Source organism: Impatiens glandulifera, unplaced genomic scaffold, assembly GCF_907164915.1.
Source record: "Impatiens glandulifera unplaced genomic scaffold, dImpGla2.1, whole genome shotgun sequence".
Taxonomy (NCBI): Eukaryota; Viridiplantae; Streptophyta; class Magnoliopsida; order Ericales; family Balsaminaceae; genus Impatiens; species Impatiens glandulifera.
In genome coordinates, this window is record NW_025919048.1 from 73,898 (window position 1) to 101,246 (window position 27,349).

Consider the following 27,349-nt stretch of genomic DNA (forward strand, 5'->3'; position numbering starts at 1 on the left):
TCCTAGTTGGCCTTGGTGAGCATCGAAATTTTAAAGGGAATCCTCCATTTGAAATTTTTGAGTAGGAGCTTCTAGCACAAAGAGATTACTATTTAGAATGAAACTCTTATATTATTTTCCATTTTCTTACAATAAGGTTACATTCTTATTTATATCCATACTTCATACTTTTAATTTGTAGACTCTCTTTAAAATTTCATATCTATCTATAATGTTTATTACTTTAAAACTTCTAAAACTATAACTATATAATATGATATTTGTCTATAATACTAAAGAGTCAAAATACTAAATTTAATCTATCAGAATAGATTAGTGAAAGCACAAACAAATAAAATAGTTAGCACCAGCTGCTTTTCGATCTTCTATGTAGAGATGCAAATGCACAATAATAACTAACAAACCTAATAACAACCACAACAATTATAAGATTAGGATGAAGATGAGGACAGTGATTACTTCTTCAAGAAACCTTCAGCCATTTTAAAGTAGTTTCCAAACCCACCTGATCCTGAAGTCTCCTCCTCCTTCTTCTTCTCCCCTTTCTTTCCCGAATCATTTGTCTTCCCTTGGTTTTCTTCCTCAGATTGGTACTTGCTCACCAACCCTTGCGCCATTTTCATGTAATCCCCATACCCACCACCACCTGATTTCACGTGATCTGACGGTTTCACCTCCACGTGGCCGCCTTCAGCTCCCCGTATCTTGTGGAGATATCCTTCAGCCTGCTCCACGTACTTAGCGTAGCCCTTATCCTCCAATTTACCGTACTTGGAGGCTGCTCTCAGAATATCCTCAGCGGCTCCGGCCGCTTTCGCCTTGTCGAATGTTTCCCGCCGGTACGCCGACTGCGCTGCATCCGCCACAACTTTGGCGCTGGAAAAAAGTCTGCCTGTTGACGGCTGCGAATGGACGGCGGTGGCTTTTGACTCATGCTCAATCGTTGGTTCCATGGCTGATCAGAGGGATAAGATGATGGAATAATTATTTTATAGGAGTCCTTAGCTCTGCCCTGCACTGCCTTGTTTGGTTTATATTCACTTCTTTAGAAGAAGATATTTAAATAGAGGCAGATTCTAGAAAACTAAAAAGAAATAAATGCAGCTTCAATTGTCGGCAGAGCCCCACTACTATCCATATGAGTGGAGGAGAGTTCAAACAAAAATAATACTACTTTGTGGAACAAAGAGAAGAAAGATGCCTACCGATATTATATATCACTATATAAATCCTACCAAATTATTAAATAAAACAGTTAATTTTTAAAATTATTTATTTATTATTTTCTGGGTCAAAAGTGTTATATATTGAAGGTGAATAATAATAATAATAATAATAATTTATCCTTGGTAAATAAAACCAACAAAATATATTATTTTTTTTAAATATAAATGCTTAAAAAAACAGATTGTTTAAGTGAGGAAAAACAATAACTTGATGTAGTTCCTAAGTGATACAATCTTTTAAATTGATTAAGAAAAATGTATTTACATGCACTAGTCAAGGGAATGATATATTTTCTATTAGAATCAAGATCTTGCACTTCAACTCACTGTTGTTTTCTCCAATTACAGGAATGTTTGTATTGAGAGAAAACTATACAAGAGTATATCATACAAACTAATAATAACAAAATGTATAACTCCTAGTTTTGTGATTTATAAACTTCAACAGTCCAGGCCTTGGTTCGTCATATATTCCCCTAGCTAGCATCAAAAATAGAAGTCCCAACATCCCTCCATTCTAGTAGGCTTAGGTGAAACTCTTAAATAGACACAATCTTAGTGAGCATGTGATCAATTAGATTGTCCTAGATTACAATCATTAAAACTATTAAGATACTATCAATAACCAAAGTATCAAAGAGTTAAGATCACACTATTTTACAAGAGACTCTTAAAAATCATTTACATAGCTAGAAACTCAACAAGAATTAAAGAATAATTATTTATTTCATGTATTTTCTTTATGAATAAATTTATTTCAATATTATTCTAAATCACCGAAAAATAACAATATAACTTTTTAAAAGTTAACTATTTCTTATTTTCATTAGTTATAACAAGTATTATCTATTTCTTGGGCAATTATTTTAAGTGCATATCCCATTTCTTGCACAGCAAGTTTATGAAAAACCATGAGGTTATCCTTAACTCTAATTATGACCTCCACATTATTATTGCTTTTTCACTAAATCCCTCAAATAATTGTACATCATGTTAATATCATAATATGTTTGATCCTCTCATGGTTTGAGGATTCTTTTTAAGATGAAAAACACTTTTGATTATTTCCAAACACTTGAACCTCTAGGCCTTGACAAAGAAACTCTCCAACAAAACCTCTCCATGAAATTGCCTCCTTCAATATTCTTAATGTTGTTCTTGTTAGAATTTTTAGTCTAGATCTTTAATCCTTAAATCTATATTCTTAATACTCTATGTCGATAAATCAAGATAAACATATGTTGCGGAAACGTACCTGGATCTTGAATGAAGAACGGTTCATTAAGCCGTTTTTCGTTATTCTCTTCTTCTTGATCTTGGATCTGGACCTGAATCTGAATGTGGATCTTCTCGTTCTGGATCTGGACCTGGATCGGAATGTTTGATGTGGGTGGGGTTTAAGTCTTCCAACCCTATATTGATAGCCCTTCTTTAGTGTTCTTGAGAGATGAACATAAACCTTATTGTTCGATGAGAGAAACAAATCGGTAGGCTATCTATATGGGTTGGGGACCTAGCTCTAATATACCTATTTATTATTCGGCCCATCAACGAAATAATGAATGGTATTTCTGCTTCTACACAAATATGTCCCCATACTTATTATAGATGTCTAAATAAGCCCACAACCTTTATACTTTAATAGATCACTTTATTTGGGCTTTAATCTTTATTATGATAACAACTAATATACAATTATTAAATAATATATGTACCCAAATATTGGAAATAATTCCAACAATCTCCCACTTTGGTCATATAATATTTCCTTCAATTGTATATTATAACCTTAAGAGCTCAAAATATTGTTATCATTACAAATACATCTATATCAATCTCGTCCATCAATTATAACAACATAGGATTAAAACGGTTTTTGTTACATTAATTCGTAACTAAACCCTCAATAGTCACATATGTCAATACAATCAAATGACATAGATTAAACATGGGTGTGTAGTGTGGATTAACATGTAGTGTGATCTTTAACATGTCTAATACCAACTGGTCCTCCTTTATTCCTTATAGAGATCAATCTGAATAACTTTAAAATCTTGATTTTCTTTAAAAACTAAATCTTTAATTTCTTTAGAAACTAATTCTTTAATGTGCACATAAATTCCAAATTGTATCTATACAAGCATCACAATACAAACTCCCACTAAAACTGTATATCATCTAAATATGTAATATCCATATGAACAATATGTTCATGAAAGACCTCGGATAACAAAAATTTAGAGAACGGATCCGTAATTTTAGAGTTTGTCCAAATATGCTCAATAGATAAATAAACATTCTGAATTCTTTATTTTCCAAATAGTTCAACTTAGTCAAACTCATATTACTATTAAAGTAAAAAAACTGCAAATTATTGTCCCGTAATAACTTTAGTGGTTCTATATTATCCATAATTTGCAACCTCGTGACAAAATTTTGCAGTCAAATTCTTTAATTGAATGTCACAAAACACCTAATAAATTCTGCCATCATGTCGAAATAATTCTAGTGTCTGCTTAACACTCTTACAAGAATTAATTCTTTAAACTAATAATTAAACAAAAAGTATGTGGCACGAATTTCCGACTGTTTTGGTATCCAAAAAAAATCGAATCAAAATACCAAATGATCTCTATCCGATTCGATTTCACTATATGAGTATGTAATGTTTTGTTCTTAAAATATCACATTAGTTGTTTGGTTGCTTTCTTAATGATCCAAACCAGGATCCTTCAAGTATTTGTCCAACATCATAAATGTACTTAATTTCTTGATTCATATAATCTAGAACATACATTAAACTCTTGTTTAAGGAGTATTATGTATATATATTTATTTTCAAGGCTAATCTTGAAGTACTTATGAGACTAAATTTATCTCTAGATCTTTCAAAATATCTAATAATTAACATCTAGAAATTCTTTAGTCTAGTTTATTTTCTTTAGACCTATAAGGCCTGACCTTAACTGGACAACCCCAAAAGAATTTACTAGTTGTTTTAGTTGAATCTTTATTCCATATATAAGTTGTAATTCTTAACTCTTCCTTCCAAATGAATCAATTACATGAAGATATTCCATAAATGTTTGTTTCCAAATAAAAAAGTATCTAAAGTAATTCTTTATTTCTTCATCTTTAATATGAATTGTCAATACCCACGCCGATGTTTCTTTCACCATCAATTGACTTTTGACAATTAACTCAACCGTACATCAACACATTTACTTTAGTAATACTGAAGTTACCATTAAATGTGTATGAGTACTGAAGTTAAATTACTCTTAGAACAAACAAAACAAACTATAATATGTATTCTTTTATGCACCACTTTCTTTAGTAATTTTCTTTTAGGTGCAATATCTGCAATTCTTACAACTTCATTTCTTTATTTTGTATTAAGGTATTTGCTAAGTGAACACTATTTATGTTATTTTTGTTTCAATCTTTTATTTTTCTTACACACAATTGATGTGAGTTCATATAGAGACTATGTCTCCCTTTAGACAACTACAATTCACATCAATTAACTTAAGTGTAAATAAGAAAATCCAAATTAGATGCATGAGAATACATTATTGTAACTCTGACTTTAATGCATTACTTTTGAAACAAAATAAAACATATATTATTTATGAAATATTTATTCTAATAATACCCTTAGAATTTTAACCCTTTTAGATATAATTCTTAAAAAATACAACAAATTCTAAATATGTCTTAAAAATTATATCATATAAAATGAACTTAAGATGTTGACAAGAAAATAATCTATATAAGCAGAAGTGTTAACTTGATTAGATAACAAAACAAATGAACAATCATACTCACAAAATTTAATAATCACATAAATTCAAAATAATGGTACGTCTCATCATAAGATACCAAACGCAACATTAATATTTAGTCTTTGGACATTAAATATTAACTTGCAAACGGTACTCTTTTGTAGTAATCAAATATTAACAATAAGTCCTGTCAAACAATTGGTTATCTTTGGATATTCCAATTATTCACATGGCCCACCGAATAATTGTTACATATTTATTACCACATGTGCATAATGTTATTATGACCAATTATTTATCTTCCTTTGGGCCGATTAAATAATCGCATGAAATACATACACACTACCTTCTTAATTTATAAAATATAATAACCTTCACAAGAGAGCCTACTTTGGTAGGATGTTGCTTCAATTAATTGATTTAATAAATTAATATATTATGTACATACTTTAAGTGTGTAACTCGACCAATTATTAAACTTCCTTTTGTCCGATTAATAATCGCATAGTTACAAACACAACCGTCTTAATCTTATAAAACAAATATATTCTATAAATTAATAATTTGTACATTATTTAAATTTGCAATCCGACCAATTATTAACCTTCCTTTGGGCCGATTAACAACCGCATAATTACAAATTTAAGTGGGCCTAAAATTGTACCAAATTTTGAATGTGTTATTAATACCGAAAATCTGAATGTTGTTTTATGTATCAAAATTGCATAAATTCCATATGTGTTACACAAAACAAATAATTGTGATTTACTAATCACTCAATTATTTCTTAATATCAATCAACACAATATATACATAAAGACCAAAATATGTATATATATTCGAATGTGTAATATAACATGATTAATTATTCATCCAAATATAATAACAATAATAAATAATTAAATAATCAATTACACAAATTACCTAAAATTCTAAATTTATCAATTATTAGGTTAATTGATTTCCTTAATTCTTGATAAATAACTTATTGATATTTATTTATTCTTTAATTGTAAATTATTATTAATAATAAAATAATAATAATTCTTTATTTTCTTTCTCTTTATTCTTGATTTTTTCTTAATTTCTGAATACATTCATATAAATAATCAATACGTTAATTAACTCATAAATTAATTGTATGTATTCATCCGTTTTTTTTTATACTAATTCATTAAATATATTACAAATATTAATGTAATTAATATTTATAAAATATTATAAATATGTGAAGTAAACATGTATATTTTTTCTTTAATTCTCAAATCATAATGTATATACATATACATCATAAGTTTATATATTAAATTTCATAATTCTTAATTTTAATTTTCATAAAATATTTTAACTCTATTCTTAATTATATATTAATGTATTAATATATTAACCCTTATAAATATTATTTAATCATTAATTAATTAAAATAATTATTATCAATGTTTTAATTCCTTAAATTAATTATAATAATTAATTATTATTATAATTAATAAATTCCTTAAATTCCTTACATAATTATATAATTAGAATAATAATAAATTATTATTCTAAAATTCAAAATTCCTTAATTAATTCAGTTAAAATTCTTTATAATTATTATTAAATTCATATACAATTCAATTCTGAATATATATCAAAATATATATATAACTGAAATATATATAATATATTAATTAATATCTCATTAATTATCTAATTAATAATAAATAGATATTAATTTGACCAATTCTTTAAAAAAAAAAATTCAACATCTTTACCATAATATGACTTAAATTCAGGTTATTAATTTGAATTATTATTTTCAAATTAATAATTAAATCCAACTTGAAATAAAACTTTTCCATCTTCTTTATTCTTTATGATTCTAAAACCGTTTATTCTTTATGATTTCTGAAAAATCGTTTAAATGTCTAGAGTCTTTAATTCTTTACTATAACATATACATCAAAATAATTCATTGTTTAAAATTCAGTAAATAAAACATTTAGATCAAGAACATTTATAAATGTCTATTCATATTCTTTAATTAATAACAATTATATAACCTCAAATCAAATATATATATATATAATAGAATTAACTTATTCTTAATTATCTCACATTTTGTTTTATACATAATATTTGAGAAACAAAAATAAAACAAAATTAAACCTGTTCAACTTCCTTATCCTTAAAATGAACATTCAATTCAATTAATTCAATTTCCTTATTCTGAATCTTTTTATTCAATGTGAATATACAGAAATTTAATTGTTATTCATAATCTTGTTAACCAAATTCAACAATCTATCTTTATCCTTATTAAATCTCAATAAATCGACATAGAGAGGCTCTGATACCACTTGTTAGAATCTTTAGTCTAGATCTTTAATCCTTAAATCTATATTCTTAATACTCTATGTCGATAAATCAAGATAAACATATGTTGCGGAAACGTACCTGGATCTTGAATGAAGAACGGTTCATTAAGCCGTTTTTCGTTATTCTCTTCTTCTTGATCTTGGATCTGGACCTGAATCTGAATGTGGATCTTCTCGTTCTGGATCTGGACCTGGATCGGAATGTTTGATGTGGGTGGGGTTTAAGTCTTCCAACCCTATATTGATAGCCCTTCTTTAGTGTTCTTGAGAGATGAACATAAACCTTATTGTTCGATGAGAGAAACAAATCGGTAGGCTATCTATATGGGTTGGGGACCTAGCCCTAATATACCTATTTATTATTCGGCCCATCAACGAAATAATGAATGGTATTTCTGCTTCTACACAAATATGTCCCCATACTTATTACAGATGTCTAAATAAGCCCATAACCTTTATACTTTAATAGATCACTTTATTTGGGCTTTAATCTTTATTATGATAACAACTAATATACAATTATTAAATAATATATGTACCCAAATATTGAAAATAATTCCAACAGTTCTTCCTCATGTCCCGATAACTTTTTGGGAGAAGTAGCTTTCACAATTATTTATGCTATTAATTGTATTACATCTCTTGTCATAGGTAATTTGTGCAATTTTTAACATCGCGACGAAAGTTTCTTTTTAAACTTAGACGCTCTTGTGCGAAATTTTTGAAAAGAAAATGAGGCGAATTATTTTTAAGTGTTATAAAAAATTTACGTTTAGAAATTGAGGTTTTTAGATGACCTCATAACTTAACCATCCTGTCGAATCTATGAGAGATTGAGATATTTAATGGCAAGTACATCATAGTCCTTCTTTAGATTTTTCGATTTTAATTAAATTCACAACTAAAGAGTCGCCACCTAATTTTAAAAAAACTAGAAAAATAATTTAGGAGTATGCACGCCACATTTAGAGATTCATAGTGAGTATGACGTTTGGTTAAGCGCAGGAAAGATTTTTTAAGCAGATATGTTCTACAATGCCCCGAAGGTCTCTACTAATTAATTTTGGCATTTGCTTAAAATAACTACGCTTTATATTTAGATTTTTTTTTTATGCTAACCTAGGATCAAGTAAGTCACAAACTACATCAAAACTCCAAATAAAACTAAGTTTAGAGCAAGACAAAATAAACAAAAACAAAATAATTGAGGGACCATGGCTAAGCCTCCACAGTCGAAAACCTAGCCAAGCGCTTAGTCGATTGCTAAAGTTGACGTCTTTTCTCAGTTGAGTCTTCAGAAGAAGCAGCGTGCAGTGCATTTCCTCGGTCAGCAGCGTGCACTAGCCTTCCATTGAGTGTAGAATCCACGGTCAGAAATCATGCCAACGCCAATCGAATGCTCGGTGGGCGTCTTTTCTCAGTCGAAGCAGCATCAACATGGTGCGTTTCTTTAGTCGGCATCGTGTAGTAGTCTCCTATCGGATGCATAATCCTCGGTTCTAGGCGTCTTCCCATGGTCAAGTGTTAACATCATCAACATCACCTCACATCTTCAATTCTCCGGTCGGGTGCAACAGCGGGCATCCCTTCTCTCGGTCCTAGTGGGTGTCTAACAAGCATCGTCCTCGGTCGACGGCATCAACAACGAGTAGCCAACTTCTTCAGTTCCTTAGTCGGTGCAAGAACGGGCGTCCCTTCTCTCGGACCTAGCGGGCTTCTAAGCATCGTCCTCGGTCGGCGACATCAAAAAGAAAATTAATCGGCGTCTTCCGTCCCTCGGTCGGGTGTAGAAATTGTGGTTGAAAACCATGCTAGTGCCTCTAACTCTCGGTCGGTGCAACTATCGGATGCAGAAATTAGTGGCAAGGAAACCCTCCATCAATCCTAAGCATTGAAAGAAGGCACATCAAGGTAGCAACTTCCTATCAGGTGGAAAAATAAAGGGCCTAAGGGGATCCTATCGGTCCCCATGCGTCGGGAAAACTAACCACAAGGTTCCATTGCTTGATTGGATGGAAACTGGAAGCAGCGGCATCCAACAAAAGACTCTCTCGATTTGTTGTGCCGGTAAAACTAGTGAGGTTCGAGATCTATCTAGTTTTCTCAGTCGCTCGCATGGACAAGAACACAAAGAGCTAAAAGTGCCGCTACAGGCGTTGGAGGCCTTTGAGTAGTGTTAGGAAGCCCGTTGAAGCCTTTTCTCGGTTACTAACTCTTCTTTCCGCGCGGCTGGTGCATTTTCTCGGTCGGCAAGTATTGTTGCTTGTTTGTTGGCTTCCATTCTCGGTCTCATGCGCCGCTACAGCAGTAACTTCAATTGTTGCTCGCTTTCTAACATAATCCTTACAATTAGAACTACATGATAGCAAAGATCGACTCCAAATTCAATCCAAATTCAATGTAATTTTCAATGTAACATGCAAATAAACAAGATTATAAAAGAAAATACTATAATTAACATCAAAAAATTCAAAATCAAAGGCAAATTCATTTTTTTTGTTCTTGATTGATTTTGTAAGGTTTTCTTGGACGATTCTTGGTCAAATGGCTTCCATTCATTATTAAATTTAAATTATTACTAGCTTAAACATTCAAATTACTTATTAATCGCTTCAAGATTGGAAGAATTAAATCAAACTTGAATTTGAAGTCTTCAACCAATCATCATATACATAGTCAGTCAATTCAAGGGCCGATTTTGATCTTTAAATAATTTTTGAGTCAAAACACTCTTGCTTCCATTTTAGGTTTCTTAATTTTTTGGTTTTCATTTATATTATTTGCATGATGAATTATATAAATATGTTACATGATTTTAAGCATAAATTAAATGAAGGTTAAACAATGTATGCAAACATATAAATAAAAAGGTAAAGGCAAAGATATGCTAGATTTTTATTAAAGAATAAAACAAAGACAAAACATTAAAAAGAATGGGGATCAAGAGAGCTTACACATAATTTCTTTATTGACCTGAATGGAAGAGGCTATAACCAAGAGCTCCTAAGAAATGCTTGAGACACAACTTTACACGAGTATGTGTTTGCTTAAGATTAACCTTTAGGTAGAATGCGGATGGGGGGAGATTTTGGCAGCCTAGGGGAGTAAAAGTGGTGAAAAGAAGGTGTTGATCATGGTGAACTAAGGGGTGTTTAAATAGTGAATTCAAGGGAAACCTTATGCCCCAAGGCACATCTACAATTACCCACAAGTCTTGAGGAATAATTTCCCTAACATGTCAAAATATTTAAAGGGAGCAATATTCATTTGACATGTCATTTTCGGCCAATGGGATTAAAGATTCCCTTGGTTTTGATTTCATGACTTTGTCCTTTGAAATTTTAATTCAAAAGACCAGTCTTTTAATCATACCTCCTCCTTCTCACGGCTAAAGGCTTCTAGGATGTTTCACTCTTCTTTTGGGTTGGATCTTGAGTCATGGGTAATGGGTCGGGTCACCGGTTGGATCCCTTAGTTGGATCTAGGCCTTGACATTGAATTGATTTTGACTTGACCTTGAAAATACATCAAAATTCTGATATTTTGACCTTCTTGAGATCGGATCATGGATCTTTGATCTTTTGATGAATTCTTGATTTGGATCCTTCGATCTTAGATCTTAACAATGGGCCCTTTTTGAAAATCCTTAAAAAAAACTTTATTAATGACAAAAATAAATTATTAATTGAAATAGTCCTAACTAACTTACTAAAAATTAAAAAGAAATCTAATTATTTCTAGCTTTAAGCAATTAATATTGTTATTCAAAAGAAAAAATTCTAATTAATTTAATCTAATTGCAAAATTATTCTAACAATTATATATATATATATATATATATATATATATATATATATATATATATATATATATATATATATATATATATATAGAGAGAGAGAGAGAGAGAGAGAGAGGAGTGAGAGGAGAGGAAATTTGAGGGAGAGAATGGGGGAGGGATTGATGTGTTACTACATTACTATTAGGATAAAAGGCAAGGAGAGAGAAGAGAGAGAAATTTTATTATTTTTTTGGCTAATCAAATTACCCACATCATTCTCTCCATAAAATTATCTCTCCTAATAATTTTTCTCTAGCTATATATTGTTTTTGTTTTTAAAATAACTAGCATTAGTCCAATATTGTTTTTGTTTTTAAAATAACTAGCATTAGTCCAGTGTTTTTGCACGAGTAATAATATAAACAAAATATTATTTATTTATAAATATTAATATTATTTAAATTTAATTAATTTAAAATTAAATTTAGTTGGTAAAAATTAAGTTTAATTCAAAATTTTAATCAACAAGGAAACTCTAATGAAACAATGGGAGCAGAGGGAACTAGAGAAGGTTTTTACAAATATACATGATCTCTATTTTCTGCAGTTCAAGAAGGGATCAAACTTGGATGATATTCAGAAATATGAACATACTTATATTGGATCCAACTGTATGAAGCTGGAGAGATGGTCCTAAAGAATTGAACCTACAAAACAAACCAAATGAAATAACCCAAATATGGTTTAAGCTTTGAAACATCCCAGCACACATGTACAATGTAAAAGCTCTAAGTCACTTTGCAAGTATATTGGGTAAACCATTATATATGGACCCAATTACATAAGGAGGAGAACAACTTACATTTGCTAGAATAAGAATTGAAGTGCATCCTCGAAGTATGCTGCCAAAGAACATGATAGTAGTTGATAGGAAAGGAAAGTCTACCATCATGGAAATCTCATATAAATATAGGCCAAACAGGTGTTTTCTGTAATACTTTTCAACATACTAGCACTAAATGTGAAAAAAACAATTAAGAAAGAGCATAAAATCCTGAAAACCCAAGAAGAAGAAAAGAAGAAAAATAAAATGGAGGAATCAAGGATCAAAGAACATATTGGAGAAGTTAAAGACAATCAACAAAGAAAAAATACAGACGAAAATATCAAGGAAGAATCAGAGAATGAAGAAAGTAATGATGTAGAGGGAGAAAACAAGGTAGAATCTGAAGAAATTAATGAAACATGAGAGACTGAAGAAAATAAACCTAAAGACAAGGAAGAGGAAGAGGCAGAAGATGAAAGCAAAGATATAATAGAGGAGAAAAGCAAAGAGGAAATTAAGGTTGTTGATCCTCAAACACGTAAAACTGAAGTAGTAAAAAGTAGTGACAAAAACCCCGAAATCCTGAAGAAGAATACATTTTATCATGTTAGTACGGGTTAATATAGAGAAAGATTAAACAATAAGAGCATACATGTATCGTCATCTGCTTCAATTCAATCTCCCTTCATGAAGAACGAGAATAAGGGGGCGTGGAAGAAGACAATATAGTCAAAAATGTGGATATGGAGACAACATAGGTTGGGATAGTTAGATTGTAGTATTTGTTCATTGTAATCTGTGTTTTGTAATGTGATTTGACTGCTACCATTCAAAAACTTTTGGGTCTTTTGTTTGTCATCTTACAATTAAAACTATGGTTCATCTAGTTTTTATTATTAACTCTCCCACTTTTTGGGCTTCTTAATTAAATGGTGTTAAATTGTTTTTCCAAAAAAAGGGTAAATGACGATCATCTCCACCGGTTGGTTGTAACACCAATCGATATCGATTGGTTATAATACCAATCAATATTATTCTAATAATATCAATCAAAACATCAATATTCAAATTTCTTTTTTAATATGAATCAACACAATATATACCTAAGGACCGATATATATATATAATATAAATAAATATATATATATATAATATAAATAAATATATATATATATATATAATATAAATAAATATATATATATAATATAAATAAATATATATATATAATATAAATAAATATATATATATATATAATATAAATAAATATATATATATATATATATAATATAAATATATATATATATAAATATAAATATAAATATAAATATAAATATAAATATAAATATAAATATAAATATAAATATAAATATAAATATAAATATAAATATAAATATAAATATAAATATAAATATAAATATAAATATAAATATAAATATAAATATAAATATAAATATAAATATAAATATAAATATAAATATAAATATAAATATAAATATAAATATAAATATAAATATAAATATAAATATAAATATAAATATAAATATAAATATAAATATAAATATAAATATAAATATAAATATAAATATAAATATAAATATAAATATATATATATAACATATAAAAAATAATAAATAGTTAATTAATTATATATGAATAAGGATAACCTTACTAAAATTTTAAATTTCTTAATTCTCAAAATTATAAACATGTATTCTCAAATATAACCTATATAATAGGTATATATTAACTTCCATAATTCTTAATCTAGAATTTCATAATATATCTTACCTTTATTCTTAATTGTATATGTATGTATTAATATATTAATAGTTATTTGAGAGATAATATTAATCTTTAAATAATTACTTAAGGCTAAATCATCAGTTATAATATTATGGTTTACGTTTTAAAAGCCTAACAAATTTAGAGGTGTATAGTATGTTTAATCTGTTGAAATTATCACTGACAGTGTTACCTCATCTATTTTGTTTGCTACAACTTTTGCGTCCTAATTAAGAGAAGAATTATCAATTGTTATGTTAAAATTAGATTTACCAAGAGAAGTTTTAAAGAGTGATTATTATTTAGAAAAAAACTTTTTCTTATATTATTTTTTCTATGTTAATAATAGTAGGGTTACATCCCTATTTATATATCCATACTCATAGTTTCTAGAATCCTTTTTAGAATTTCATATTTATCTAAAATCTTTAGAACTTTCTAGAATTCTATGAAATTCTATAGAAACCAAACAAGCCTTAGAATGAGAGGATGAGAGAGGGGAGCCCAAGGATCGCAGGCGGGGAAGGTAGCTGAAAAGTAACGGCCTATTATGCAATGGAGTCAGGTGGATGAACGCTTCTCTGGAGGATCAAATGATGATGGAGAAGGTTGGTTCCTCGTTGGTAGAGGAGGTCGAGTGGTTCGGCTGGTCGATGGTCGCCCGCATGTGTCGGTGGGAGTCTATTCAACGCTGGATGATGGCAGGCAGATGGGGGGAGACAACGGGTCTCGCCGGCGATCAGTCTTCAAAAGGATCTCCATGTATCCGCTAAGGTTGAATCATGATGCCAAGTTCGGGAAATCACGTTTAACAGACGCTAATGCTGCCAGAAGCAAGCAGTGAGTGGAAATCAATATGCATTCAATTTCTCTGTCCAAGGACAGCGATAGAAGTGGTCCACCGGTAAGTGGTCCTCCGGTCGGGGGAGTGACAAATGTAGGTCGTCGATGGGGGATGCACCAGTCATAGGAGAAAAATCAGTCAATCAGGAGGCCAATTCTCCTTCTTATGCAGACATGGTGAAAAACGTAAGACGTGCGTGTTGGTCGGATTGGTCCAAGAGGGTGATTATAGGTACAAAATCTTTCGAGTTCTTTACGTTGATGGATAAATTGAATGTGGAGGCAATCTTTGAGATCGAGAATTCTAATTAGAGGAGGATCGAGGTGGGATTGGGTCACTTAAAGATTTTAAGGCATTATTTGTCATCATCGTCATGGACGAGGAAGTGCCTCGGATCTGGCCCATTAGGCGGAAAATTTTGGTCCGAGTTTAACTCACGGGGAAGGTATATTGCTTTATGGATTGATTGTCGAACGATGTTTATTATTCCTCATGCTAAGAGTTTAATTCCATTAGTTGAAGAAGGAATTCGAAGACTTGAAAATGGTATTAATAATGACAGTATTAGAAACACTACGTTTAATAATTTGGCTGATCAAGAACCTAAAGTTGAGCATGAGCGGGATCACTCAGAAAGGCTAATCATGCAAAATAAAAGATCAAATGGCACTTGGATTCGGTTATTTGGGTTACCCTCGGTCTGTTGGAGCACCGAGTGTCTGAGAAATGATGGTGAAGCTCTAGGTGGTTATAGGGAGATGGATGAAAATACTAGACTGAAATGCGAGGTCGGATGGGCAAGGATTTGTGTTAGTCCAACGGAACGAATGCCGAGTTCTATTACCCTTAAACATGGTATGGTGGTGTATAAGGTTGCGGTGTGGCCCGAATGGCCTCTTATTATGTCAACAATGTCGACTTCCAATTTATGCACGGACCATGTGGAGCAAGAAGTGTCTTCCCTGATTCCTCCTTCTAGGCACTTTGAAGAGAACAATAGTTTGGGATCACGGATCACCGGTACAACCAATTACTGTGGATAAATGTTTGGATGAATTGAACAATTTTGGTGAGGTTATGGTAGATGTGGTTGATATTAACTAAGAAAATGAATCTATAGAGTCAACAAGTATAGTTGATCCTCTCGAGACGACGTTTTTTGTTGAACCGAGTAACGTATTGGAGAAGGACGGACGTGATTGCGAGAACGAGGTTCGGTTACCGAGTTTGACTGTTGAGTTGATACCCGAAACATCACCTCCATCTTATAATTCAGAATCTAAGTTATGTGTGACATCTGAAGAGTCTCCTCTAGTCAATATTCCGATTAATATGCCTCATGTAGCTATGTACGAAGCTCCAAGGGAATTTCTCACCGATCCCACCCTGGGGTGTGGGGCTAATTGTGAGCCAAGTGACGCGGAAAATGGAGAGTGAAGGCCACACATGGAAAATGCGGCTCAAATAAACCCCATCAGATTTGTGTATCCCAGTTATGCGAGTAATTCACCTATCAAGGTGCATGAGTTATCGGAGAAAGAGACTGTTGAGTCAAATGTTGAATATGACGTTGATGAGGAGTTATGTGAGAATTTTTTCCACTCATAACATGACTTTGAACGAAAACAAATCTCTTGATAGAGAGATTTTAACTAAAGAGTCTGAAGTGTGGCCCGATATTCGCGAAATCCCCACAATGACACTTATTAAGAAGTGTCAGATGAAAAATATTGGTGATTTACCCCCTGGATTCCTGTCTTCAGGAAAACCTATCTCGAAGCCGAATTAGATATACTTCGGGTAAGTCTGTTTTGATGATTGGTAAAATTTTAGCTTGGAATGTTTGTGGGATTAATGACAGAGAGAAGCGTTGTATTCTGAAATCGCTTGTGGGTTCTACTAGAAGTGGTATTTATTGTTTTTGTGAGACAAAGATTCGAAAGATGTATCAATGGATTGTTAGAGAGCTGTGTAATTGGCGATTGTGTGGATGGGTGACACTTGACTCTATTGGGGAGTCAGGTGGGATTCTAATTGCTTAAAATGATGATGAATTCGAGAAGATGGATGTTGATATTGGAAGATTCTCAATTAGTGTGCAGCTTAAAAATCGGAGAGATAACTTTCGTTGGGTATTGTCTGCGGTTTACGGGCCAGTTAGCCAAGATCTAAAAGCAGAGTTTTTTAACGAGTTGTTAAAAGTGTCTAGTTTATGGGATTTGCCGATCATATTTTCTAGAGATATGAATCAGGTGAGGGATCCTTCTGAAAGAAAGGGTGCTAGAAGATTGACTAGCCAAATGTTAAAGTTTTCTAATATGATCGAGGACCTGGAGCTTGTAGATCTTCCCCTTGAAGGAGGTCGATTTACATTCAGAAGAGGCAATGGTAGTGGTGGGTTGTCTCAGTCTCGCATCGACGTGTTTTTGGTTAGTGAGTCGATCTTTCGGGGGGTGGCTAATATTTTTCAAAAGGTTCTTCCGTGGAGTTGTTCGGACCATCGACCTATTCTATTAGAGCGTAGGGTTGTGCAGTTGCCTTGCCGCCATTTCAGGTTCGAGAATAAGTGGTTGAGCAGAGTCGAATTTTTGTCGCGTGTGCAAGAATGGTGGAGGACTCAAGCTCCTTTGGGTTCTGCTTCATCGAAATTGTTTATGAATTTAAAAAATTTACGCAAGCAAATAAAAAGGTTGTATGTGGGTGAACGTGCTACTTTTTGTGCAAAGGTCGATGAATTATGTAAGAAGATTAATATTATCGATGAAGTGAAAGAGGTTCGTGAGCTTTTGGCTGAAGAGGTTAGCTCTCGTATTTTTCTAATTTCTAATCTTCTGGAATTGTGTAAAGAAGAAGAGATTGTGGTCAGACAACGGAGCAGGGCTACTTGGCTAAGATATGGGGATAAAAACACAAAGTTCTTTCACTGTGTCTCGAAGGCGCAAGCTAGGAATAATGCTATTAATTCTATGTCGGTGGAGGGTGTTGTACATGATGGTGAGCTCGCAATTTCAAATAGCATCGTTGAATTCTATAAAGAATTATTCAAAGAATCACATATGGCTAGACCGAAGTTGGATGGAGTGAATTTTAATACTATTAATACGGAGCAAAAAAGCTTATTGGAAGCTCGTTTCACGGAGGAAGAAGTGGAGGCAGCAGTTATGGGTTGTGGCAGCGATAAGGCACCAGGAAGTGACGGTTTTACTTTGGCATTCTTCAAAAAAGCTTGGCCTTTTCTCAAGATTGATATAAATTTTCTTCATTCGATAAGAGTTGGAATTCATCCCTGATCTGCCTGATTCGCAAAACTCCCGGGACTATCAATGTGAAAAATTTTAGACCTATTAGTCTTGTTTCCTCTTTCTACAAGATTGTGTCTAATTGTTTGACTAACAGATTACGCGGGGTTCTTGAGTCAGTGATCTCAACTAATCAGATGGCTTTTATTAAAGGTCGCCAAATTTTTGATGCGTCTCTCATTACAAATGAATGCATTGATTCGACAAATGTCAAGAGAAATAAGTGTGCTTTCGTGAAACTTGATATTGAAAAAGCATACGATCATATGAATTGGGAGTTTTTATATGATATAATGGGTAGAATGGGTATGGGGGAGAAGTGGATCGACTGGATCAAATTATGTGTGTCGACAGCCAAATTCTCTATAATTATGAATGGAAGTCCAAATGGATTTTTCGAAAGCTCAGGGGGATTAGGCAGGGTGATCCTTTGTCCCCATTCCTGTTTGTCATTGTTATGGAAGCTTTTTCAAGAATGATGGTTTGTGCTGAGAATGCTAACCTCATTAGAGGTGTGGATTGTGGGGTGAGGAGGTCTCCGTTTGTTATTTCTCACTTATTTTTCGCGGATGATACCTTATGCATGATTCAAGCTACCCGCCGAAACTTCAAGCATCTTCGTGACATTCTCTGGTTGTTTGGAGCTTGTTCTGAATTACGGGTTAACCTCGGTAAGTCTGAGATTTTTTTCTCAAATTCAGTCTCCAACCGTAGGAAAATGGCTCTTGCAAGTATTTTGGGCTTCGAAGTGGGGTCTTTTCCTTCAACTTATCTTGGGATGCCTTTAGGTGCTAAAGCCCGCTCCAAAGCTTCCTGGGATTCGACAATTGCGAAAATGGAAAGAAAGTTACCAATCTGGAAGAGCAAGATGATTTCAAAAGGTGGACGTCTTATTCTCATCAAAAGTGCTCTAGCATCTATGCCCACATACATGATGTCCTTATTTCTTATGCCTAAAAGTGTGGCTGTGAAGATGGAAAGAATTATTTGTAAATTTCTTTGGGGATCCTCTGAGTCATCCTTCTGTCATTTGGTTAGGTGGGATAAAGTGAAGAAGTTTAAAGATCAAAGGGGTTTGGGTATACGGGACTTGATTTCGGTTAACAAAGCTCTTTTATCAAAATGGTGTAGCATATATTCCTCAGAGCCTACCTCTTTGTGGGCTACTATGATCAAGTGCAAGTATGGGAATGATTGGTCTGGTTGGTTCAACAAACCTATTAACCGTGTTGTGGGATGCGGTATTTGGAGTGGCATCTCGGTGATATGGAAGACTTTTCGTGAACAATGCAGATTTTCGGTAGGCAATGGCTCTTCGATTAATTTTTGGGATGACGTTTGGTGTAGTGTTAAAAGCCTCTGCTCTTTGTTTCCAACACTTGCCTCAATCGCTATTTGTAGAGATTCTACAGTTAAGGACATGTTTGATATGAGCTCTAATGGTTTTTCTATGAGAATCATGTATATGAGAAGACTTAAAGCTGATGAGTTAGCTTTACATGATAAAGTGTTGAACTTGGTGGAGCGCAAAGAGGTGAACCCGTCTTCGCATGATATTATGCGTTGGCAAGATATTGATACCTTTAAGGTTAGTTATTGCTACTCCTTAATTGTTGAGAATGCACCTTACAATTTTATTTGGGAGAAGTTATGGGAGTCTAAACTCCCATCGAAGATCTCTTTCTTTGGATGGAGTGTCATGCACGGAGGGATTTTAACGGATGATAGATGCATGAAAAAAGGGTGTATTATGGCGAGTCGTTGTCGAATGTGTCATAAAGAGGTGGAGTCAGCGCCTCACTTGCTCTTACATTGTGATGGAGTGCTGGCGATTTGGAGTCTTTTATGGAATATGACTGGTATTCAGTGGGTTATGCCAAAATCTATTGTTAGTTGTTGGGAAGTTTGGATAGAGACGGTGAGTTCGGTTGGGCTGACTCGTTGGACCACTATCTCACTTATCTTTTGGTGGACCATTTGGCTTGAAAGGAACCGAAGAACGTTTAGTAATCGTAGCAAACCAATGCGTCTAATTCATAATTCTATTATTATGACAATCGGGGAGGTTTCTTTGGGAAAATCAGTTGATGCGGTCGGGGAACTCATTGATCTTATTGAAGATCTCCGTGCTCGTTAAAGTTTGTTCTTTTGTCATACCCTTTGGTCATTTGTGAACATATTTATGTCACGTTGTTTGTTTGTTTTTATTTTTGTTTTTTTATCTTTCTTTCTTTTCTTGTTATGTTTTTATCGTTGTGCTTAAACAACTCTCATTTATATAATTTGCATGGACGTTTTTCAAAAAGAATTCTATGAAATCCTATAAAGTTTTCTAGATAAGATTTGTTTTAGAATTTTCTAGAAAGTATATATTATGATATTTGAGCCATGTAATATTAATGAGCTCAAATTAATACTAATCCAAAACATCAAAATTCAAATCAAGTTTATATTTCAATACTCTCTCTTAATCTATTTATACCTCGTATCATGCTTCTTATCTTATATTTCTTACTTCATTGTTTTGTAAAGATGTTGATTATTTGTTTCTGAGACTTCACGTCTTTCAGTTTGACTTCTTTTCTTTCGATGTACTACCAAATATAATGGTACCAAAAGGTCATTTCTTGGAAAACATGATTCTTAACTAGGGCAATTGCTAATTTATTGTCAATACGGATCTCCATAGACTCTTGACATGATATTTTAAATTCCTTCATCAGATGCTTAAACCATATTGCGTGACATACATAGGACGTACCTACGACATATTCGACTTCACATTTAGACAATGAGATGATTGGTTGATTCTTGGACATTCATTTGTTTCTCCCATTCAGAATACAAACACAGTATTACTCTTTCGATCATCTAAGTCTCCACTTCAATTGCTATCACTATAGCCATAAATTTCATAGTTTTTAAAAGAAGAGTAATATATACCAAAATTGGTTGTAAATTGATGTATTAGATGATTCTCTTCACAACTTTAAAGTGTGTGATCGTTGAAGCTTCCATATAGCGACTAACGACTCCAACACTATAGATAATATTTGGTCTTGTACAAGTTTGATAGTGTAAACTTCAAGTAAAACTTTTGTAGAGAGTTGAATCCACATTTTCTCATTTGTCATCCTTGATTAACTTGATGTCACATTCCATTGGTGTACCAACTAGATTATCATCCTCCATCTTTATCTTTTTGATAACTTCCTTAGCATAGATTTATTGAGTGATGAATATTCCTGCATCTTCTTGCTTTACTTCTATGCGAAGATAGTATATCACTCAAATTCTTTGGTCATATTCCTTTTGAATCCGTCCAACATCATTGGATTATTCCTTGTAAAGATCAAGTCCTCTACATATAAACACATAATTAAAATATCATCACTTTGAGTTTTGATGTAGAATGCATGCTCATATGCACACTTGATGAAATTGTTGCCATGAAAATATTGATAAACTCAAACATTCCAAGTTTTGGTTGCCTGTTTTAGACCGTACAATACCTTCTTTAGCATTAGTATTTTCTCTTCATGACCTTCCACTTTATAGCCCAATGGTTGCTCAATATATACTTCTTCGTTAAGGAAACTATTCAAAAATACCGAATTCACATCTATTTGGTAGATCTTCCATCTATTTTGGGCTGCTAAAGAAATGATTAGTCTAATAGATTCAAGACAAACAATATGAGCAAATACCTCATCATAGCCAATGTCTTTCCTTTCCTTTGACTATAGCCTTTTTCTACGAGTCTTTCTTTATATCTCACCGCCTCTTTTTTAACATTCCTCTTTGTTTTGTACAGCAATTTAAATCAAATTTCCCTGTATCCTTGTAAAAGTGTAGCACGTTCTCATGTTTCATTCTTCATAATTAACTTAATTTCTTGATCCATGATAACTTTCCTCTTTTTTCTTTCCACTACTTCTTGATAAATTAGAGATTCACAATCACCAAAAAGACAAAAATATATTTATATAATTTTTATTTTCGATTACCTCGTAAAGTTCTTCAATGCTTCTGTATTGTGGTGCTCTCACTTGAGCTTGCTTCAGACAAACTTATCATCAATAAAGTATGTGGAGTACAATATTGAAGCTCTTAAATCCTTTGATGCTTTAATTCACCTATTCCTGTAAAATAAGTAGGAGAGTTGTACTCATCTTCTTGAATTTCCTAATCCCAAGTATCTTCTTAATCAAAATTCACATCGTGATTTTTGACAAATTTTCCATTCTTTAGATTATAGAGTTTATAGTCTTTTGAACATTAGTCATAGTCTACCAACACAAACTTATTTCGTTTATCATCAAGCTTCGTTCTTTGTTCATCTAACACATGAGCATAGACAATGCTTTCAAAGACTCTAAGATGAGAGATCCTAGACTTTCTTCCACTCCATATTTCTTGTGGTGTCCTCTCTTGCACACTTCATTTTGGGGAGCGATTCATTATGTACATTACGCCACAACTTCATCCCAAAACACTTTGGGAATTTGTTTTCTCTTGAGCATGCATCGACCCATGTTCAATATAGTTCTATTTTTTCTCCCATCTACTCTATTTTGTTAATGGGATCTTGGAACTGTCAAGTGACAATGAATTCCATGGTCTTCATAGTACAATTGAGTTTATTTGATGTGAACTCTCCTTCACGATTAGATTTCATAGCCTTAATGGACATACCGTTTTCTTTCTCTACAAGAGTGTTACGACTTGTTTTGTAAGGTGTGTTTTGGGTTCAAGAATCAAGTTCTTGATCTCTAAGACCGGTGGAAATTCTACAATCTAAAGGCAGCGGAAGGTTTTCAGTAGAGAATTTGGGGGTGAGGGGATAGAAGAACCAAGGGTGCGAAGAGAAATATTGTTGGTCTATACCAAACAGTCCATAATAATAATAATAGAAGAATAGGGGCGAAGTCACATCTTCATCATTCTATTCATGGGTCTTTGGGGAAGAAAGACCAGCCTTATATAGGTGATGTCTTGCCCCAGAATATTCGGTTACAACAAATACTAGAAAATAACAGAATTCGGTTGTAAAATAGAAAAGGAAAGTAAAACAAAATATTAATACAACAAAACAGAAATATAGCCGATGTGCACACTAGGACCGAGACTGGGTGCCGAGAAAGGTTGTTGAATTTATTCTAGGATCGAGGCCTTGATTTTAGACCCTAGCATTATCTCCCCCTTCAAAATTCGTCGCCCTCGACGAAAAAGACCGTGGTCTGCCGAGTCTGTCGAGCCTCTAATGCTCATGCTCAATATTTCAAAGAATTCGGTCGGACTTCAGCAAGTCCAGCAAGTGTCGGGGTATTAGGACCGCATTTCTTAGAAGCCTTCGGTCTTCATGCTCCACAACCAGTCCTTCCTTCGGCCCAACACGCCCGGTGCAGCAAAATGGTCATTTTTCTTCCGGGCATACTCTAGAATGACTTCAAACAACCAAGCCCAGTCCTTTATCCAGACCAGCAACACATGCGCAACAACATAGCCAAGTTTTCTAACTACCTTCCTGGCTGGTGGTCGGTTGTTGAGTTGCTGGTTGAGCCCTTTGATTATTTTTTGGAAATTTTCTGGAGTGTCATCCAAAACAAGTGAAACACTTTGGTATTCGTTTTTACTCTTTATTTGTACCGTGGCAGCAACATTATGATTTTCCAAGGCCTTTTCTAGGTGGCTGCCTTGTATTATGTTGACCCACGACCGAGGGGCACCTTGCTGGAACGAGAAATTGTGCAAAATAATGACACGTTCGTCCCTTGTCTCAAGCAGCAAAGGTGGGTCATAAAAACCAGATTCTTGGACGGGTTCTTGAACTTCTTGCTGATTAGCCGGGGCCATGAACAATCTGGATTTGTACCTATGATTGGGCTCCCAATTATCATTGTAAGTATAGTGCCGGTCTTCCTTGGGATCGGTTGTCCGGTTTGAGCTTGGCCAGACCATGTTAACAATGCATGGTTTGGGCAGCAGCGGCGGCTTGGCGTTGTACAAGGGCCTGCGACCGAATTGCAGCAAGAGATCCCTCTTGAATGCATCCCACGTCAAGGCTATCTTTTGGTTGCGATTCTGCAAATATGATCCATGCCACGTTCTTGCCTCTTTTGAGACATGAGTGCGGACAATGTCTATCTTTGTGGCATCATTTGTCTTGCTCTCCCTAAAGACTTGCTCGGCAAATAAGAGTCAGCCCTCCAAATCAGTCCCATCAAATTCAGGAATATTAACATTTGTGAGCCGGGTTGGAGGAAGGTAACAAGAAGCAATATTATAGGGTCGGGTGCTGGGATTTTGGCCATTATTAAACGCACCTCTTTCAATGGCTGTCAAGCTTTTTCCAGCAGCATACCTTCTGTCCATATTTTGCTGAAAGGCATTGTGCAAGGCAGCCTGTTCAGTCATGTGTTGCTACAGGGCAGTATTCATAGAGGCATATTATTGGGTCAGCCCTTCGAGTAGAGTCTTAAGATCATCCATCTTTGTTGCTATCGGGTTTCTTTCATTTGAGAATCTTCTTGCTCTGATACCAAGAATGTTACGACTTGTTTCGTAAGGTGTGTTTTAGGTTCAAGAATCAAGTTCTTGATCTCTAAGACCGGTGGAAATTCTACAATCAAAAGGCAGTGGAAGGTTTTCAATAGAGAATTTGTGGATGAGGGGATAGAAGAACCAAGGGTGCGAAGAGAAATACTGTTGGTCTATACCAAACAGTCCATAATAATAATAATAGACGAATAGGGGCGAAGTCACATCTTCATCATTCTATTCATGGGTCCTTGGGGAAGAAAAACCAGCCTTATATAGGTGATGTCTTGCCCCAGAATATTCGGTTACAACAAATACTAGAAAATAACATAATTTGGTTGTAAAATAGAAAAGGAAAACAAAACAAAATATTAATACAACAAAACAGAAATATGGCCCATGTGCACACTAGGACCGAGACCGGGTGCCGAGAAAGGTTGCTGGAATTTATTCTAGGATCGAGGCCTTGATTTTAGACCCTAGAATTAGAATGTTACGACTTGTTTCGTAAGGTGTGTTTTGGGTTCAAGAATCAAGTTCTTGATCTCTAAGACCGGTGGAAATTCTACAATCAAAAGGCAGCGGAAGGTTTTCAATAGAGAATTTGGGGGTGAGGGGATAGAAGAACCAAGGGTGCGAAGAGAAATATTGTTGGTCTATACCAAACAGTCCATAATAATAATAATAGACGAATAGGGGCGAAGTCACATCTTAATCATTCTATTCATGGGTCCTTGGGGAAGAAAGACCAGCCTTATATAGGTGATGTCTTGCCCCAGAATATTCGGTTATAACAAATACTAGAAAATAACAGAATTCGATTGTAAAATAGAAAAGGAAAACAAAACAAAATATTAATACAACAAAACAGAAATATGGCCCATGTGCACACTAGGACCGAGACCGGGTGCCGAGAAAGGTTACTGGAATTTTTTTTAGGATCGAGGCCTTGATTTTAGACCCTAGCATTTATTCTAGGACCGGGTGACAATGAATTCCATGGTCTTCATAGTACAATTGAGTTTATTTGATGTGAACTCTCCTTCACGATTATATTTCACAGCCTTAATGGACATACCGTTTTCTTTCTCTACAAGAGCTTTGACTTCTTGAAATTATCCAACGCCTCTAACTTTTCCTTCGAGAAATACACACAGGTTTCCTCGAAAAATCATCTATAAAGAGAAGAAAGTATTTATTCTTACCGAAAGAACTCAGATAGATTGGTCAACACACATCGGTGTGTATGAGTTCAAGTGGCTTTATAGTTCTTGATGTTGACTCCAATGGAAAAACTCTTCTAGAATTGCTTTTCAAGTAGGCATCCTTCACATAGTTGGTCTAGATTGTGGATGTAAGGAAGGCCTCTCACAATCTTCTTATGTGCTAGAAGTTCAAGAAGACCAACATTGAGATGCCCAAATCATAGATTCCATATCTATGATGGTTCGTTATAGCAAGTTTTTGCTACATCATTTTGAATGTTGATAAGAAACATTTTATTTTTTTACATAAGCACCTTGGCAATTAAGTTATTTCTATAATCTTTTATGTATAGGTTACGTTCTTTCAAGTGGATGTCGTAACCTTTTTACAATAATTGTCTCAAACTAATAATATTATTCTTCATGTTCGACACATAATAGACATTTGAGATGATTGATGACTTCAATTCTTCAAGTGTATGAGAATTTTACTTATATTATTTTCTATTTGTTTATAATAATAAGGTTACATTCTTATTCATATCCATACTTCATACTTTTAATTTGTAGACTCTTTAAAATTTCATATCTATATAATGTTTATTACTCTAAATCTTCTAAAACTATAACTATATAATATGATATTTGTCTATAATATACTAACAAGTCGAAACTAATACTAAATTTAATCTATCAGAATAGATTAGTGAATTTAAAATAAATAAATAAAATTTAAAAGAAACGCAATTAATAACTAAAAAGCTTTATCATAGCATAATTATCATAAACAGGACCGCACACACAAACATAAAATAGTTAGCACCTGCTCTTCGATCTAGAGATTCAAATGCACAATAATAACTAACAAACATGAACAACATACTTAATAATAACCACAACTATTATAAGATTAGGATGAGGATTAGGATGAAGATCAGGACAGTGATTACTTCTTCAAGAAACCTTCAGCCATTTTAAAGTAGTTTCCAAACCCACCTGATCCTGAAGTCTCCTCCTTCTTCTCCTCCTTCTTTCCCGAGTCATTTGATTGGTTTTCTTCCTCAGATTGGTACTTGCTCACCAACCCTTCCGCCATTTTCATGTAATCCCCATACCCACCACCACCTGGTTTCACGTCCTCTGACGGTTTCACGTCCTCCGACGGTTTCACCTCCACGTGGCCGCCTTCTCCCCGTATCTTGTGGAGATATCCTTCAGCCTGATCCACGTACTTAGCATAGCCCTTATCATCCAATTTACCGTACTTGGAGGCTGCGCTCAGAATATCCTCAGCGGCTCCGGCCGCTTTCGCCTTGTCGAAATCTTCCCGCTTGTACGCAGACTGCGCTGCATCCGCCACAACTTTGGCGCTGGAAAACAGTTCTCCTGTTGACGGCTGCGAATGGATGGAGTGTGATTCACCGTCGATTGGGGCTTTTGACTCCTTCTCAATCGTTGGATCCATGGCTGATCAGAGGGATAAGATTATAGGAACCCTGCACTGCCTTGTTTGGTTTATATTCACTTCTTTAGAAGAAGGTATTAAATAGAGGCAGATTCTAGAAAACTAAAAAGAAATAAATGCAGCTTCAATTGTCGGCAGAGCCCCACTACTATCCAAATGAGTGGAGGAGAGTTCAAACAAAAAATAATACTCTACTTTGTGGAACAAAGAGAAGAAAGATGCCTACCCACATCATATAT

At 33.7% G+C, this 27,349-nt stretch overlaps 1 protein-coding gene across 2 annotated transcripts; it reads right to left on the minus strand.

The window, feature by feature from the left end:
* LOC124917362 (nodulin-related protein 1-like) lies at positions 1-27,128 on the minus strand. 2 transcript variants are annotated; one of them, XM_047457816.1, is made up of 2 exons: positions 26,642-27,128; positions 1-68 (listed from the first exon to the last, which is right to left on the minus strand). In XM_047457816.1, the coding sequence occupies exons 1-2, from the start codon at positions 27,108-27,110 to the stop codon at positions 31-33; spliced, it is 507 nt and encodes a 168-aa protein (XP_047313772.1). In that variant the 5' UTR covers positions 27,111-27,128; the 3' UTR covers positions 1-30. The 2 variants fall into 2 exon arrangements, with proteins under 2 accessions (XP_047313772.1, XP_047313771.1); XM_047457815.1 differs by having other exon boundaries at positions 5-71.
* Positions 27,129-27,349: the final 221 nt, after the last annotated feature.

Bases quoted from the DNA above. Each gene is read 5' to 3' on its own strand.
- LOC124917362 (XM_047457815.1), bottom strand. From the start codon at position 27,110: ATGGATCCAACGATTGAGAAGGAGTCAAAAGCCCCAATCGACGGTGAA. The intron at 72-26,641 runs GTGGGTTTGGAA...TCTTTGTGCTAG, and splicing joins GGAGGAGACTTCAGGATCAG to AAGCTCCTACTCAAAAATTT.